Source organism: Corvus cornix, chromosome 3 (assembly GCF_000738735.6).
Source record: "Corvus cornix cornix isolate S_Up_H32 chromosome 3, ASM73873v5, whole genome shotgun sequence".
In the NCBI taxonomy this organism is placed as follows: Eukaryota; Metazoa; Chordata; class Aves; order Passeriformes; family Corvidae; genus Corvus; species Corvus cornix.
The window spans coordinates 111518903-111537864 of NC_047056.1; the positions used below are offsets into that span (position 1 = coordinate 111518903).

An 18962-nucleotide genomic window follows, 5' to 3' on the forward strand; every position below is an offset into this window, starting at 1 on the left:
ACAGTTGTACGCTTCTATTGCCGGCCCCAGTGGGGTCGTCAGTAAACTGGAGTGATGTCCAAACATCATTACACGCTGCTCCGATATTAAAGCAAAGGGATTAGCACCTTATTGCAGGCAACCTGGATTTGTCATTGTGCTGTCGTTATCCAATTTCCAGATGATAATGTGACTGTGGCCTGCGGGCATGAGGTCCTACAGCCAAACCAAGGTGCCCGTGTATGTATATATATATATATTTTTTTTTTTTATACATATATGTATACACACACACACTCATATACATATACACACATGCACACTTCCCCACAAACAGCCAGCAGCCCAAGCCATTTAACCCTTTGCTCACCAGATTCCTGCTAACAAACATGTGGAAGAATTTTTCCCCCTTTCCCATCAGACGCTCACTGCAGGACAAGAGTGTGAGCGACAGCAGAGCGGGGTGGTCTGGGAGCTGACACGACCGTCACTCACTCGAATGTCACAGCAGACAAGCTCTGCTGATAGTGGTGACACCACTCACATGTTAAATAAGGCTGAGTGGGGACAGGATTGGTCCCTTGGAGACGTGGCTGGCAGCTCCTGTCTGCTGTTGCCTGTGTCTTGTAAATCATCACTTATGTTGCAGGTCCCGTTGGTTGTTAGGAGGGAAAATAAATCCATATGTGACACAAGCAAGGCAGGTTTTGTTTGACAGCACCAGGGTACCAGTGCTGGGATCAGATCTCTTTATAGTGTTTGAGAAGCATGACAGGGACACTCCTGGATCTCCTGCACATGTCTGAACATTAATTTCTGAGGGAACATTGGAATAGGGAATAGCTTCTCTTGAGCTGACCCTCTTCATTTTTAACTGAGATGTAATAACACAAACCCTTCCGTTTCAAAGACCACGACTGGTGTGGGGAATATGTGGCAATTGATCCTTCCTTCCTCCCATAGGGACATATAAAGTCCTGCGCTCCTTTTCCTGAATTTCTCCAACCCTCTCCACCTTCCTCTTCCTCTGCTTTCTCCTACTCTCCTTTCACCTTTCCTACCTCCTGCTCCTTTCCTGCAGAGGAGCCAGTTGAGTTTTGGAAGGCCATTGTCAGAGCAAGCTGTGATTTCCACCAGAGTTATCTGGTGGGTAGAACTTTTAATTGCCTGAATCCACAGCTGTCACCTATGAGTGGGAATGACAAATTCTTGGATATATTTGCCATGTAGACGATATACTAACAGAAACTTAATTTAAAATTTAAGGCTTAGAGGTGAAATATATCTTGGTGATAGACCGTTTAACTCCTACGCTGTCAGAAGGGTTCCTGCTCAGGAGAGCAGTGGTGAAAAACTATTATTTTACTTATCTACTATTATTTCAGAGGCAATGTGAAGATCCATGAATGGTAGTTTGGAGATTTGTTTGAAAACTTGCTAGGGAAATGCTGGCTTCACACAAGGCCCACACACAAAGGGCTGCTTTTGGTATCTTCCTGTTCAAAACCAAACAATCTTATGGACAGACATCATATTTTTTGGTTGTTTGGAACAGTCCCTGAATGACAAACACTTCTGCTTAAGTTGCAATTCAATTACTCTACTGACCATGGACTGAGGTCAAAAGATGCTTCCTTAGTTTTCCCTCCTTGATTTAAATATGAAGAAAACAAAAAGCTAAAATAATAGATCTGGGGCCTAATATCTACATAATTAAAGACCTTTGTAACATTGGCATCCCTGGTATGACCGGGTCTTCCTGACACTGACAATTCAGCTTTGATGACCAGTTTCAGTTTTACCAGAAGCAAAAAACTAGTAAGAGGTTAAAACTTCACTTTTGATCAGACAGACCTGTCTGATCTATTGACACAGAATCCTGTCACACAAACTCTTTTTACATGCACTGTAACCATCTTCTCTGTGGGAAGATGTGTCTGAGTCTCTGAGTTCCCGATGAGCATCCACCTCTTACAGCCCATCTCTCAACTACTCAGTTTCCCAGTAGGAAAAGAATTATGAATTGGCAATAAAAATTTGATCCTGGTTCCTAAAGTACAACTTGATCAGGCAGTTTTATATGACATAACACTTTCTATATAAGTATTGACCCCCTCTTCGTTCTCATGACATTTCTTATCCCATTGCTTCCATAAAGAACCCATTACAGAATCCCACTCCTCTGATGGAAAACCCTCTAGGTTATTCACGTGGACTTTCCCACCATTTTACTAGACTGCTAAATGACATGTTGGCCACCTTAACTATCCCCAGACTATTAAATAAATAAACAAGTAAGTAAATAAAATTCACAGTATAATTTTGGCCATGTGTGGAAAAAATCATGAAAATAGAATTGAATAGAACTGTGAAATGTTCTCTTTTCTGTTCTATTGCAAAGTTCCTCTTGTTTATTATATGAGGAGGAACCTACTTTTAATTTTAAGTGCAAATTCACCTCTCGATGCTTTATACTCATTTGTTCCTGTGCTGTCATTGTCCATTATTATCGAGAGATTCCTCACCGGTATTCAGTCTTGCAACATATTTTCAGAGATAAAATTATATCCTCCCAAATTTGCTTTGCCAAGTGAAACAAACTCTTTACTTAATGGTTTTATGATTCTATTCCTTACTTCTTAAAATAACCTCCATTTTCGTGATCATTTTAATGTCTTTCCTTTTACTTACTTGAACTGAATTTGTCTTTTCTGTACATCAACTGTGAATAAAAGGCACATTCTATATAAGAATATGCCCTCTACACTGTCTATGTGAATATCTAACCTAAAATTAAGTAAGTTTAAATTAAAGGAGATTTTAAGCTTAGTTTAAGCTCCTGAATATCATCTTTTCCACACCTTCACTTGAGGTGTGTGTGACAGATAAAACTTCGATATAACCTCAAGTGCTACAATATCTGCACCTCTTGACATGGAGAATTTTAGCATCCTGCCTTTGCCTGCTCTCTGGAGGAAAAACTTGGATCCTCATGCAGGGAAAAAGTTGTCATGTCTTTTTTTACAAAACCCTATGCAGCTCCACACATCAGCCTGCCTGAAACCTGCACAGAGGTTACCAAATCACTTTGGGTTAGGAGGTGTCAGAATTCATCTGGTTTGATCTCCAGCCCTGCCTGCCTGTGTATGTGCCATGTGACACAGAGAATTAGTAGTAATATCTCATTCAGTGCTCTGCATGGGAATTGCTGTTGGAATGAGCCATTCTTTAATAATTTGCTTCCATTTTATTCCTTGCTGTGAGCCTCAAATTTCCTGCACAAGCACCATTTTTTACATGTTACCTCAAACATAACGCTTAACAAAAAAATATTTCAGTTTGTAGCAGGTTAAAGGTCCACCAAGAAGGAGCAAAGCACCCTGCTGTAGTGTGGGGATAGGGATTAAATGGCTTCTGGATGACTGTCCAGAATTATTTTCCTGATTTTGTATGAAGGCACCTGCACAAACATACACAATACATTCACCATTGTGCTTCTTGTTCTTTCAGATTTATATTGATATTAGGAAGATTTTGCAAAACAGGGATTTGTATCTGTAAATGCATCACAGTATATATTATACAGACATTCACAGGAAGATAAACTATGTGATAGACATCCCTGACTCTCCAGCTGTGCAAGACTATAGCAGTCACAGCAATCACCTCTGTCTTCCCTTGTCAAATTAATGAGCCGTGCTTGAAGTGACCCTAACAAAGGAGTTAAATTAAAATCATGTATAAAAGAACTTCAAATCAAAACAGACGTGCCATATTTTTGGCAGTGTGGTATACAGATTTACTGACTAGTACCTGACCACAGCAGGGTTTTCAAGGCTCCCTTCAGCCTCACTGTTCTGGGCTGCAAATGAACCTCCAGTCTGTGCTGATTAAACAGTTTTTTGCTGTTGTTGTGTCATAGACCCATAAAATCATTAAGGTTGGGAAATACCTCTAAGATTATTGAGTCCAGCCATTAACCCAGCTCCCCTGTGTTCACCTCTAAACTATGTCCCCAAATGCCCCATTCATTCACAAGCCTTTTGAGCACTTCCAGGAATGGCAACTCCACCACTGCCCTGTGCAGCCTGTCCCAGTGCCTTCACTGACCACTCTTTCAGTGAAGGATTTGTTTCCTAATATCCAGCATAAATCTCTGCTAGTGCAACTTGAGGGTGCTTTCTCCTATCCTGTTGTTTGTTACCTGGGAGAAGAGACCAACCCTCCCCTGGCTCCAGCCTCCTTGCAGAGATGTTGATTCACTGCTCTCAAAGCCCAGGGAGAACCTGGCTGGAGTGCAGGTTCTGTGCATATCTGATGGTCCAGTTGGTTTTGCATGACTGAGGTGTGAAAATATTCCTCTTTTCCTTCCACAGAAAAATACATGGAATACTTAGTCTGACTTGTAATCCCAGCCCATTTATCCGTGTCTGTGCCAGCATGTGCTGCTTAAATGGAGACAGATAGACAGTGGGGACAGTACATGTCCCAACAGGAAAACCCTGATTTCATTTCACAGGTTATCTGTGGCTTTATTGCATCAGAAATGTCAGCCATGAGTAATTCCAGAAAAGCTATGACTGATGGGGAGCAATAAATAACAGTGCAGAGGAGCCCGAGCAGCTGAGGGTGGATGAGTTCTGAGGCAGTCCTATGATTTGGTGATGTGAGTGTTCTCTTCAAGAAAGATCCCTGGTCCTCCCATATTTGGGACAGTAAATCTGTGGCTTTAAGCAAGCACTGCTCTTGTGTCTGTAGTAAAACAGCCTTCTTCCTAGAGAGCTCTCCTGATCCTTGATGCTTGGAATTTTTTCACAGAGTGTGCACAGATAGGAAGCAAACCTCAGCTGGGAGAGCAGTCCCAGTGTGGAGGTGTCATTTCTGCCTGAAAAAGCAGTCTTGAGGTTTCCTTGCTGGCACACAACAGGTGCTTCCCTCCTTTAAATGATCTCTTGGGATCATGTCTCGGGATGGTGTAAATAATGGGATGCTTTGGGTTGGAAGGGACCTTAAAGATCATCCAGTTCCAGCCCCTGCCATGGGCAGGGATGCCTTCCACTATCCCAGGTTGCTCCAAGCCCCATCCAGCCTGGCCTTGGACCCTTCCAGGGATGGGGCAGCCACAGCTTCTCTGGGCAACCTGTGCCAGGGCCTCCCCACCCCCTGTAAAAATTTTCATGTCATTTTTCTGCTGTCCCATTTTACAGTGTCCTCCAGTGCAACACAAACACCCCCACTCACAACTGTGATGTTGGTTTTGCTGATACAAAATACAGCATGCCTTCAGAATTTGGCCCTGATTTAAGATTTGATCTTGAAAATAATAATTTCTCACTGGGCTTAATGCAATACTGCAAATAAACAGCAAAACTCCAAAACCAAAAGCATAAAAGCAAAAATTAAAAAAAAACAAAAACCAACAAACCCAAAAGAAAAAAAAATAAAATCCTACCACCCTCCAAAAAAAAAAAAAAAAAAAAAAAAAAACCAACAAAACCTCAAACAAACAAAAACCCCCACCTACATCTGAAACCAACAAACCAAAAACAAAACCACAAACCAAAATAAAGACTCCTACAGTCACAGACCAGTGTCCTCCCTGTGGCTGCTTCTCCACCACAAGCCACACAGTGTCTACTAAAAAAGTTAAGCATGAGAACAGCAGTTTGTATCGCTGGCAGACATCAGGATGGTCCAGGGGTCAGCAGTAAATGGGAGAGGATGTGGTATTAATTACAGAGGGTAAGTCTTAGACAAATCCAATTTCTTTCTTGCATAGATGGAATATATGGAATATACTTACACTTGGGTAAGGCTCAGTAGTGCACAACATCAAAAAAAACCATTATGCAATATCAAGAGAGTACACAATAAGGTTGCCAAACATCAAATCCCATGTCCCCTATTAAAAACAGATGGGATATTACCTTTTTCCATATTACCCATATGCTTTTAATACAGTTTCAGGATCTGATGCTGAAATACACTGCTGTCTGCTCCCATCCCAGCCCTGCTCCTCACAGCCTCCTCTGTAGATAAAGCCTGACATCTGGCAATGTCTGTGCAAATAGTGGCTTTAAGAGGCTGAAAAGAGCAAGACAGGGACAGAGGAAGGAGGGAGAGAAAGTGTTGTTTGTTGCTGTGGAGGAGAGGGAAAAACAACCTTCAAAAAGTGGGTCTAGGTATTGAATATCAATAAAATTTAGTATGTACAAAACCGACCAAGAACTCTCTAACTGGCAGACCTCAAAAGGGAGCTCCAGTGGGAAATTATTGTAGAGAAAAGGAGTTTCCTGTGTTGTTCTGTCAAAATGAGATGCAGGTCTGTTGCTGTATCTGCATGGAGATACAAATATAAAGCCACTACTGATAAAATGCATAGGAGGGTTTGTGGGCTGATAAATTACAAACAGAAAAGTCAAATATGGGGGCCCAGATCATGTGGGATGTAGGATTTGGGCAAACAGACAGAACTGGGTTCTGGAAAGTTAGAACCAAAAAGGAATTGAAGAATACAGTGAGCAAACAGAAGACCATGAGCTCTCCTGTTTCTGTGGGAGAATGGGTTAATGGGATCATTGAATTGTGCCAGTAGAAAATGGGATTTTATACCACTTTTGCCTTTGGCACAATACTGTACAATCATAGAATACCAGGTTGGGAGGAACCTCAATGATGGTGTGGTCCAACCTTTCTTGGAAAAATCATGGTCTAGTCAAGGTGGCCCAGGACTCTGTCCAGCTGAATCTTTAAAATGTTCAGAGCTGGGGAATCCACCAAGAAGGAAACCTTAAGTCATGCACACTTCCAAAAGGATTCAGAAAACAGAGATAAAGAAAGAAAGAAACACTCACCAGAACTCAAACCTTCCAAATATTTTTCAAAGTAGACAGTGAAGTGATTTGATTATCTGAAGGTACATGGAGGAGGAGGAGGAAGATTCAATGCCCATAAAGTTACTGATGTAAAAGTGGAGGAAAGAACAGGAAGCTCTCATGAGAAGCTGAAGGCAGAGGCTGATGAGAAAATGGGCAAGTATTTGTGACAGCAAGAACAGGAATAGCATCCAACATCTAGACACATGTTCAGGTAGTACTGGACGTGTCCAGCTCTTGTATCATCAAGACCAGATGGTTATCTAGAATTTTAGCTAAAAAGAAAGATTGACACTAAGGCATCAAAGTGAAGAGTAGTGGCCTGTATCATGCAGGATATTGAAGTAAAAGATTAAATGACTTTTGCGGCCTTAAATTTTAGAAGTATATGAATAAATGTTTAGATCTTTAAGATAGCTAAGACAACAACCCATCTTCAATAACACATCCCCACTGCCACATCAATTTATAAACATTCATAAATTTAATTGTTTAGAATTTAAGAGCTATGATAGCCTGAATTAACCCAATTCTTTATAGTTTCAAGGCAGACTTCCAGGAACCCTGTTCCTCATTTAAAGCACCACTGATATCTCTCCACCACAGAGATTCATAAGCACCAGCAGAAAAACATGGTAATTGATACTTGTGAGTCCAGCTAGTACTTGGGCATAGCTCTGACATCACAGAATCATAGAATGGTTTGTGTTGGAATGGACCTTAAAGATGATCTTGTTCCACCCCCTGCCATGGGCAGGGATACCTTCCAAAAGACCAGGTTGCTCCCAGTCCTGTCCAACCTGGCCTTGGACACTTGTAGGGATGGGGCAGCCACAGCTTCTCTGGGCAAGTCATGGAAATTTTATAAAGTGTTTCAGCATGGTTAATCATATTTCAGTTAATGGAGAACTTACTTAATAAGCAGATCAAGTGGATGAATTGCCTCACTACACTTAAATCAGTATCTGATGGTGATACGTGTGCTGCTTACCTACTGTTACCTTCTGCTGGGGACAGCAAGGCAGACTCGGTCACCATTAAGGTATCAACTGGCAAGCCAAGGCCACTCTGAAGGTCTCCAGTCTGATGAGTGTTGATAATTGTTCTGGCCAAACTCTTTAGGCTGTCACTTGTCAACCCATTTCTTGGACGACCCGGCAGATCACCAATCTCAATGATCAGCACTCTTGATGGACCAGCCCCATCAGGTGGATGCAGAGCTCGGGTGCTCCCTGGTTGTGTCCCCTCTTCCCATGGGCCATATCTGCTCTGAAAGGCTGTGCAAAATGCCATGTTGGGGCAATGATACCTCTTTTTGCTGGCATTGGCTGAGATTACCTTCAGCGTGCTTTCACCTCCCAGCACATTATGGGCTACTCTGACTTGGTCATGACCAATCTTCAAGAAATCAGCCAGTCGACGTACTATGATTGCCTCACCCTCTTCCCCAACAGCCTCATTTACAGTGAAAGCCACAAGAAGGGAAAGGCCAGCAACTATTTCCACAGGCTCCTTCTCATGAAGCAGAACATAGAGAAGGTTGTCCTCAAAGCTGAAGTAATTGGCTCCTGCCCCTTTGTTCATTGAAAAAGAAGATGGGGTCGGAGAGACATAATTCCCTTGGATGAAAACACGAAGGCTGAGTGGTTCAGTGAAGAATATGGCCAGGGGCAGCCTGGTTGTGTTTTGGCCACTGAGGAGGTAGAGTCTGAAAGCCAGAGGTGCCAAGTCTGGGAAGCAAACCGTGGTGAGTTTGGTGGACGGCAGAACAGAGAAGAAAGTAGAACGATGCTCTGCAGGGTAACACAAAGAAGGAGGGGTCTCATCACTGAAGGTATCCATAAAACTGTCAGTCATTGTAACTACTGGGAACAGTCTCTGGCTGCTCACACTGGAGTCCAAGTTTTCTAAGATGACAAGTGCATGATCTGTCTGTTTGCAGAAGTAGCCTTGTACTGAGGGCTTGAAGAGGCACTTACTGTCATCTCTGTAAATTCCTGGAAGAGAATAAAGGGAGATGAGGAAAAGAAATTAATTGTTTCAGGCATCATCTCAAATTTTTTTTAATAGCTCCTTATTTTCCCACTCCAAATTTAAAGTCACTTTGTCAGTGCTAAAATTTTACACAGTTTTAAGAGAAGCCTGGGCACTGAGGGATATCAAATAGGTAGAAACTGCATCTACCTCTAGATGTCCTAGCACTGAAAATTGTTGAAGACTGAAAACAAATGACAGAGAAGCATCACATACACCTACCTTGCTCTTTCTAGATGCCAAACTATGATATCCATTGAACAAGCAGACACGCAAGACAGACATTTTGTCTGACCCAGCACTATGTTCCTCTGTCCCTGTGTCTTCTACATTTCCCTGGTCTCAAGCCTGCAGCAGGGTGATGAGTCAGGACATAAGTGCAGTTCTTTGGGAGGACAATTTAATTCTACAAAATGCTGTCTCATCCCGCTCACAAAGACTGTGCTTCAAACACAAAACACTAGAAAGGACCAGAACATCATTAATCTGCTCCAGTGATGAACCACCTCATCAAGTTCTAGAGCTGGAAGAAACCACCAGTTTCAGATACCTACAACTATAGGAGACTCTGACACGTGTTCCAAATGTCCAAACTCCCACTGCAGTCAGTGGAGATCTGGAATTTCAACCATTTTCTCACAGGCAGATGTCTAGATTTGTTTGGGGTGCCCTGAGGTACCTGAGACGTGTGACACAGGGTCTACAGAAAACCTATGCCCTTCAAGAACACCACGCCACGGCACTAGAAATTACACTAAATACACATCTGTGAAAACTGAAACACACCCAATTCCGCAGCCATCAATACAAAGAAGTTTAAAACCAATGAAATTCACCCTAAAATACTTCTGTTTAGTCATCTGGATTACACTTTGCTATCCTCTAACTTTATTGACCAGAGGTGGAACCCTGTCACCTAAATACAAGTGCAGAGTGTCATGTGGACTTCTTTTGGTAGCTGCAACATTTGTAGATGTAACACACAATCGATGGGAGTGCAAAAGACACTTCAGGTCACACTTTGTTCTTTCACTGAACGTAACAGGGGTGAAGATCCTTACACATATCTCAGGATTTGCCAGTAAATCCCTTCCCAGGTGTCTCTGGAGACAAGTCAAGAGGATTCTTTCATGGAAGGCTCTGTAGAGAAGAGATGTAATCCACACAGTCTTCTGAGATAAAATCATAGACTCACAGAAAGGTTTGGGTTGAAAGGTTGGACCTTAAATATCATCTAGTTCCAACCTTTGCACTAGACCAGGTTTCTCAGAGCCCCATCCTACATGTCCTTGAACACTTTCAGGGGTGGGGAATCCACAGCTTCTCTGGGAGACCAGTACCTCAACATTCTCAAAGTAAAGAATTTCTTCCCAATATCAAATTGAACCCTACTCTTGTTAGTTTGATGCCATTCCCCCTTGTGCTGCCACTTCATACCTTTGTCAAAAGTCCTGAAAGGCACTATAAGTTTACAGTGTGCTCCATCTGAACAAATACAGGTCTCTGCTTTAAGATGAGAGAAATTGTGCCTCAGGCGCTAACGATGAGGTCACCACTGATTATAAAGAGAGAATAAAAGTAAATGAGTTCAGATATGGGCACCAAAACCATAAACATTTCTGCCTGGAGCATCTTAGGAAAAGATGTGTGTTTCTCTTTTTCCTTCCTCTCTTCAAAATAAAATCAAAGGAGGAATTTGCTGCTGTACCCAGTGAGAATCCTCCTTCCCTCACCCAGCCTGCTCCCTCCTTAGTCAGCTGCGCTCACAAATGTATTGGACAAAGTGTGGCCAATGTCCAAACTAACCCTGTGCTCCTCATTCAGCACTTGGGGACAGTATCCAGTTCACATAAAAAATAAGGGACAGCAACATCCCTGAGAGTCACAAACTTCTGGACGAATAAAAGGACATTAGGACAAAAGGACATCCCTTTTCAAGGACACACTATGTGAAAATTTCTGCCAGATAAAAGTAGCAGACTCCTAGAAAAGGAATGAACCATGAGAAATATTGGATGGGGCTCTGAGCAACATGATCCAGTAGAAGGTGTCCCTTCCCACAAGAGGAGTGTTGGAACTGGATGATCTTTATGGTCGCTTCCAACCCAAGCCGTTCTATGATTCAATTAAATAATTCTGGCCTCTTCCTTTAGGCACATCTCAAAGCCTGGATCCTGTGGGTACTCACCTACTACGTATTTGCAGGGGAATTGTCATGTGCAGACCATGGTCTGTGAGCATTCCCCAGTATGAGTTCTCCCTCTGCACGTCACCGAGGGAAGTTATGGAATTACATAATTGTCGAGCTCTGCTCAGGGAGGATGTCCAAGTGAGATGAGATCTGTACAAAACCCCCTATTTTTAAACATCAGTTTAAAATTTGCTTTCCTTTTCTTGCTTTTCCCCATATTTTTTTGCTTTATCAGTGTAAGTACTTTGCAGTAGTATTTTGCTGTTGGTGTGCGCTGGAGGCAAAAAGAGAGCGAGGAACAACTCTGTTCAGAACAGAAGTGGAAATGCTGTGCTCAGAGACATTGGAATTGGCCCCGGAGCACTGGGAGGATGTGCCGTGCCACCGGCAGCCTGCCCACAAAGGCTGACACATCTCATCCACGGCTCTCCCGGAAACACCCCGTCTCCCCCTGGTGACATTTCTCATGTCTACAAATGGGATTCGATGATATTTCATAATTTCCCAGGACCTTCCTTTGCTCTGCCTGCCTTGAAAAGGGAGCTGGCTTGGTTTCCTGTTCACACTCACACACACACCCATGCACACACACGCATCATTGCTTGTCTCCTTCCAAATGGCCTTATCTGCCAGTCACAATTCCTGCAGCCTGCAATTTCGATCACTTTTAAATGAAACCCATGCTGGCCTTAGTAATCATAATGTCATTTACAATTTACCACAAAACACGTTTATTCAGTTAGTAGCACATTGGAGAAAGAGAACTCCATATGAACTCGCCACTGAAGCCCTAATCTGATTATTTCCTCATGAAAATCCAAGCAGGGGTGCTTGTAAGAGGGGTCTGAGAGGAGAAGAAAAAGTGAGTCCTGGCCACAGCTGACTCTGATAATCAATGAGAACAGATAAGTGATGCGGCGTGTCATGGCCAGCAGCTAATCTGCCCCAGGGCTTTCCTCTAAAAAAGGCCAGAGTGGACAGGACTTAATAAATACTGAGTGACCACTGAATATTGAGCTGACATGTGCTATTTACATTGGTGATGAACAATAACAGTGATAAATTCCAGAAGCATCCCCCCGCAATGGGTGAAATTGGATTACAGAATTTCTATTTGTACGTGTTTACACACGCACACACACACGTGTGTGAGAGGGAGAACAAACTGGGGAAAAAAGAAAGAGTCAACCATAGTCCCTAGAAATGTGTGGGAAAGATGGAGAAGATATTCATGTGCTACTGAACACCATGCTGGGATATTGTGCACCCCGTCAGAGGAAGGGGACATGTGTGCTTTGGGGTCATAAATTCACCTGTTTGTCCTGCTCCACACAAAAAGGAGAGAGAAATGGTATGTGGAATGCGTGTGTGTCCACCTTCTGCAGGTAACTCCTCCACCTCAGTGACCAGGCTTTGCTTTCTGCAGGTTCCCCCCATCATCAAGGCAAATTTATTATTTATTTATATACATAAACACACCAGCACATACATCTAGATGAGATTTTAGCACTCAGGTTGCTTCTAGGGCTCCTGACAAATATTAACTTTATGTCAATATTTGTCCTTCCTGTCGTGAAATGAGGATTTTCCACCTCATTTCACATTTGAAAAGAAAAATGTGCCGAGGGGGCCCTCTTTGCTTAGGAAAAAAACCCACCGCCACTACCACCACCACCTCATATCCTTTATTTAAAAAAAAGGAGAGAGGTAGAAGGAGGGAAGAGCATTTTTTAAAATAGATGTTTTGACTTAAAGGCACATAGAGTCCTTTACAAGTCTCCTGTCTTTTCCCTTGTTCCCCAATGCCAAATAAATAAAATAAAATAAATTCTACATTTAAAATTGAATGAAATACATCAACATTAATGATTTTCCCCTTCAGGTTAACACCACCATTTGCTTCAATAATTTTTACCCATTTCATGATAGATTTCGTAATTCATGGTACAAGGAAAAATAGAGCCTTTTTTGACAAAAACAAAAGGCTATGTCAGTTTTTTATCAAAATAAAATAAATCTCCCACAATTTTCTTTCCATCTGACTGGATTTGCCCGTCAGTTATTTCTAATTTAACTACAATTATAGCAACAAAAATATAAAAGCAAGGAGGGGAGGAAGGGGAAGGGGAGAAATAAATGGGACACTGTTTAGAAATTGCAATTCATTGGCCTTGGGCTGGCCAGCACATATCTTTGCTGAGGGGGAAATATTCATCAGCATTAACTGTTCCTTTTGACCTGCTGACATTCAAATGGGAAATAAAGGGGGGAAAAAAAGGCGTAGGAATAGCATCTTAGAAATCTAGAAAAGGTAAATTATTCTGAGTTCAGTTGCACAGGAAGGCACAGTGGTACAAATGTTTCTCGCGTGATTGTGTACAAATGTGCTGGTTTTGGCTCAGACAGAGTTAATTTTCTTCACAGTAGCTGTTTTGTGCTGTGTTTTGGGTTTGTGCTGAAAATGGTGTTAATGACACAGAGATGTTTTCATTATTGCTGAGCAAGGCTTGCACAGAGTCGAGGCCTTTTCTGCTCCTCATCCCACCCATGAATGGGCTGGAGGTGCACAAGGATTTTGGAGGGAACACAGACAGGACAGCTGACCCCAGGTGACCCAAGGGATATCTCAGACCATGTGGGGTCTTGCTTAGCATACAAAGCTGGGGGAAGAAGAAGGAAGGGGAGGACATTTGGAGTGATGGCATTTGTCTTCCCAAGTCCCTGTTCCATGTGATGGGGTCCCACTGGGATGGCTGAACACCTGCCTGTCCATGGGAAGTGCTGAACGAATTCTTTGTTTTGCTTTGCTTGCTTACACAACTTTTACTTCCCCTGCTTAAAGGTCATTATCTCAACCCACAAGTTTTCTCCCTTCTATCCTTCCAATTCTACCCCCCATCCCACCAGGGCAGAGTGAGTGAGGGGCTGTGTGGGGTTGAGTTGCCAGCTGGGGTTAAACCATGGGAACACACACACACATAAACATGTACTCATAGCAGGGACCCGTGTAAATAAAAATAGAGTGACTGTTTTAGGCTGTTAATTCTTTCTTTTAAAGAAAGTTATTTTGGAAGGAAATGAGTCTCATAACATCACTCTGTGTGGGGGTTTTATGCTCTCCTCTTTATCATTCTTCTATAAAAACCTTTGAACCCCCTAGCCAATTTTAGTCACATTTGTGGACTCAAAAATACTATGTTCCTTCAAGGTTTGTAAAAGTAGGCGCCCAAGTAGAGAAAAGACATTTATTAGTGTTTTCTTTGAAGGAAGGTCTGTAGTAAAACTCTCTTCTTACACATCCTGAGATCTGCATTCACCCTTCCCTTCCACATGCAAATTCAAGAAAAACAGGTGTAGTACATGAAGTATTTGCTCTTGCATTCATTGTGTACATGTTTTGATATGGCCACACACATTGTAACTATTTATTCTCTGTAAAATCAAGTGTCATTTGCCTCTTTCATACAGTTATACATTTTTATGTTTGCATCAACCCTTCAGAGCTCCCCATGCTGAGAGGGAAGGCCCATGTTACAATATATCTCTCCCAGTCATGAACAAAAAATTACAGTTTTACAGTTCCCAGAGACTATAATAATAACTCATTCTTTATGTCAAAGCATCAGTGCACAAATAAGGTCTTAAGAAGAGAGACCAGCAACTCTCCGAGGTCAGAATTCTCTCCAACAGGGATCAAAAAGAGTATGGGAACAAAGCATGCATATAGCAATGTTCACCCAAAGTGCTCCTCAAGCTTTCAGTGATTTACAGGTCAGGAACCTCTTGAGTTAGAGAGATCTTTGTTGGTCTTTGCATTTGAGAGAAAACACCAAACCTGTCTCACAAACCCACGAAAAGCTGGGGAGGAGAATAACCCAGCCAGGAGAAAATATCTTGAGCCCTCTCAAAGGAGGCAGGTCAGTAAATCTGGAAGAGCCCTTTAGTGAGGTTGCCCAGACCAGGCTGGATTAAGGGATTTTCCTTACAGTTTCACAAATCTGAATTGCAAGGCGCCACACCTGGGAATACCTGTGTCCAGAAGACTTAGCTGGAACTGAGCTGCCAGAGCATTTTATCCATCAAAAATTATAAAATAACAAGTGCCAAGTCAGTTTCTAGTCCCTGAGGCCAGCTGGCATGGCAGTCCCCTAGTATTAAAGTCACTGAGCCTCCAGAAGACAGTGGTCATCTCCAAACTGCTCTTTTGAACTGGATCCTGACTTGTGCTAATTTCTAGAAAGCACCCGGGAGTTATTTTGGACACTACTGGGCTGTCTGGGACAAAAGGGGGGGTGGAGCTGTGCTCTTGATGCAACAGGAAGCTCCAGTGTCCGTACCCCAGTTCTGCTTGACTGGGCCCATTCCTGCTACTGTCAGCACTGGTCCAGAGCAGCTTGTCCATAATTTTATTAAACTTAATCAGAAAGACACAACTGGGAAGGATTTTGTCTGCATTATTATTCATGATTTGGGAACTTTAGTCATTTTTGCCATCCTGACAACACAAAAGTCTCCATAATACTTATTTCAAGAACAAATCCAATGCAGTGACAGAAGTGTTACCTGCCATTATACTCTGCATGGAGACAAAAACGGTTAAACAGCCCTGACTGGAGCTTTTAGAAGGTCTCATGAAGCAAGCAAGACAAACAAACTATTCCCACAAACCTCTTGAAGCCATTAACCACCATCCAAAGAGCCAGTAACTGTGTGAGATGGGTCTTGTCTCCCAGGAAAGACAAATAGAAATGCAAAGAGAAACATTTTTTGTTCGCTATTATGTCACCTTTGAAAAACATGTTGTTCTGCAAATATTAGGTTTTTTTCTCTTGTTGCTACCAAAGCTTTTCCCATTTTCTTCCCCTTGCAGATAATCCTGATTTCCTTCAGTTGTTTTTAAAAGGATTTTTCTCTCCTCCTGACCAGCAACCTCGCTGACTGAAGCTTTAGTCACACTGAGACCTGTGGCTCAACATAAAGGTGAGGGGCAGCAAACAGCTGAGCTTTTGCCAACACAACTCCAGTCGCCATCTCTCTGGTCTAGGATTGATAAAATTACCACCACCACCACCACCTGAAAGCAGAACAGCAATTTTGTCAAATGCCAGACCTAAAAATGAATGTGGCTGTGCCACGCACTGCTCTGAGCTGTGGATATAATGAGTTTTGAATGGGAAGTCCCGGACACAATAAATCTGTGCCATATGTGACCATTTCCTGTGTCAGTTCCTTTCTCATAACCAGTGGAGGCTTCGCCCTCCCCCTCACTTTCCCTTTCATGACCCCACACCAGGGCTCTGAAATCTTTCAGGGCTGCTTTTGGGCCCCAGGCCTTTCCACAGCAGTTGCATAAATAAATGAGTTTGACAGCAAACATCATAATGGTTACGGTAATTTGTGCTCCACACAAGTGCTTGTGCTACTCGCTGGAGAAACGGGGGAGGAAAGAGCTTGTTTTGTTACCACAAACGAAAGTATGTTCTCTGACAAGTGGTGAAAGAATTAGTCAAATAAACTTGAACCCTATTCAGAACATCGCTGTTATGGACAGGGAGGTTCTCAGCTTTGCTTTCCCTCCTTGGCCTGCAGTCACTGCAAAGACAAATCATCCTTTTCTTCTGCAAAAATAAAGTTAGGACATAAGATGAACTGCCTCAAAATAAATTTTTCAGGGAACTCCACTTTACTGCTATTATTATTATCATTTCTTCCCAATGAGAACCGTTCTTTGGTCCTGGGAACTCACTCACAAAGAGACTGAATGATTTTCCTTTAGAAGCAGGCTAGAAGGAAAATGCCAAATACCTGCAGTCTCTGGAAATATTTGGGCTAGAAATAAGCTTTAAAATGACAATAATTTCTATGAGAAATAGATGGCGAGGGCAAAACAAAATCTATTATTTGTTCTAATTTTTCCCTTTTTTATTCATTAGCAAATCACACATTTTGTCCAAATTGCAAACTTTTACTAACTTTTCAAGTTTTCCTGAGAAATTATAATATTTTTTGTCTGTGTAAATTTTTTCTGTAAAACTGTGTTATCAAACCCCCTTTTTTTTCCCCCAGCAATATCATTTTTAAAAAAACATGTTTCATATATAATAATTTCAGCCCAGGAAGATCACAGACATTTCACTTACCATAGCAAAGGGCATGATTAGTTTATAGAAGCTTTATAAAAATTGTTAGGAAGGAAGGTTGGTTTCCCATGTCCAGTCCAGGAAAACAAAATAAAGGTACTAATATTTTAACCAGAGAGGCTCAGTCTGGAAATTAGAAGACCATCTTTCTAGTTAAAAAAAAATGTAAGTAGCAAGAGCTTGAAACCAACTGATTAGGAACCTGGTGGAACTAACACAAGTGAAGGATTTTTTAGCAAGTTATATTAATTTCTTTTTGGGAACACTGAAATTACAGATATCACTTTGGAGCCTTTCTTTTCTTTCTTTCTTTCTTTCTTTCTTTCTTTCTTTCTTCCTTTCCCCATCTAAGTTACAAAAAAATGTTAAAATCTTGCTCGTACCTGCCTTGGTACGAACCTTGGCTGAAGGTTCAGTTCAAGAGCCTGTGCTCATAACAGAAAGGTTCACAAGCACAAGAGTCCCTGTGACATTATTAGGGTGATTTTCAGCAATATTAGTCCTGTATGGGCTGTGGACTTGAATCTTAAAGCAGAAGGATTTCATTATGGGTACAGACAGCTATATTATGCCATGACATATTTATGACAATGAACAGTAATGGGAGGAGAGTATTTTAAGCCTTGGAAGTCGAAATTAATCTGAGAGCACAGTGCAGAATCAGAGCACCTATGAAAACATATTGAAGAGCTAAAATTTGAGACACAAAGGCTACAGTCATTATCTGGGCACATAGAATGGGATTCGTCACATTAATTCTAGCTGCCTAAATGTTAAGCGTCTAGTCTAAGCTAATTGTCTTGTCTAAGTCGTTCATCTAGACAATAATCATTAGAGAGAGGGAGAGGAGAGACTTTTAGAGGGTCATTCATTCCTGCTTTTCTTTGGATGGATTGTGTCACTTCTGGAGGTATCTGTCTCTGCTGGCTATGTGGGGAGCCTAGGCAGATATTTTGGACTGAAGACCTGTCTTTAGAATCAGAGAATCACTGAATCATTAAGTTTGGAAAAGATCTCAAAGATCATCAAGGCCAACCTTTGACCGATCGCCACCCTGCCATTAAGCCATAACACTAAGTGCCAGTGCCATTGGGTAAAATGAGTCCAAGCACTAATGATGTTGCTAATGAGGCTTGTGGAGCAGCCAGGCCAATCCATGTTCATGATCTGAAATAAGTGAAAAATGACAGCTCTGTACACACCTCTAAGTAACCATGTTCTCCAGTTTTGAATAAGAGGAAAGAGAGAAAGGAGGGAGATGAAGCCACTACCATCAAGATAAAAAAAATAAAAAGAAAACTCTCCTCTCCCTGACAGAGATATAAACAAGCTACAAACAAATTTTTGAGTAAGACCCTGAAAAAGACCAAACTCTGTGTTTGGCTTTTGTATCTGTGATTAACAAGCCATGGTACTCCTCGCATGTGTAAGGAGCAGTCACCCTGCAAACCAAGGCTCTGTCTGCTCCTGAACAGTGCAGCTCACACAGGAAACAGAGGAGGCCCTCAGCAAAGTACCTTGGAAAGCCCAAAATTAGAGAACTTACCCAAAAAAAGTTGAGTAAACAGAAAAAGACCATAAAAAATTATTTCTAACCTCTGGAACCAACATGGATGCAGGAACGGAAGCACACTGGTTTCAAACGCCACTTCCAAAAAATCAAATGTGTCTGTAGCCATAGTCCAAAAATGCCTACAATGAATCTTGGGGAAAAAAATGGGCCAGAAGAGATTTACAAATGTC

At 42.0% G+C, this 18962-nt stretch overlaps 1 protein-coding gene across 1 annotated transcript in view; it reads right to left on the minus strand.

Annotated features, from left to right (window-relative positions):
- The window catches only part of PKHD1 (PKHD1 ciliary IPT domain containing fibrocystin/polyductin), a 237594-nt gene that overhangs the window by 19906 nt on the left and 198726 nt on the right, over nucleotides 1–18962 (minus strand). The window contains exons 60-61 of the mRNA XM_039569948.1: nucleotides 7870–8851; nucleotides 2747–2761 (exon numbers count right to left, since the gene is read on the minus strand). Of these exons, the coding sequence (XP_039425882.1) occupies nucleotides 2747–2761; nucleotides 7870–8851 (997 nt within the window). The remainder of the gene's footprint in view (nucleotides 1–2746; nucleotides 2762–7869; nucleotides 8852–18962) is intronic.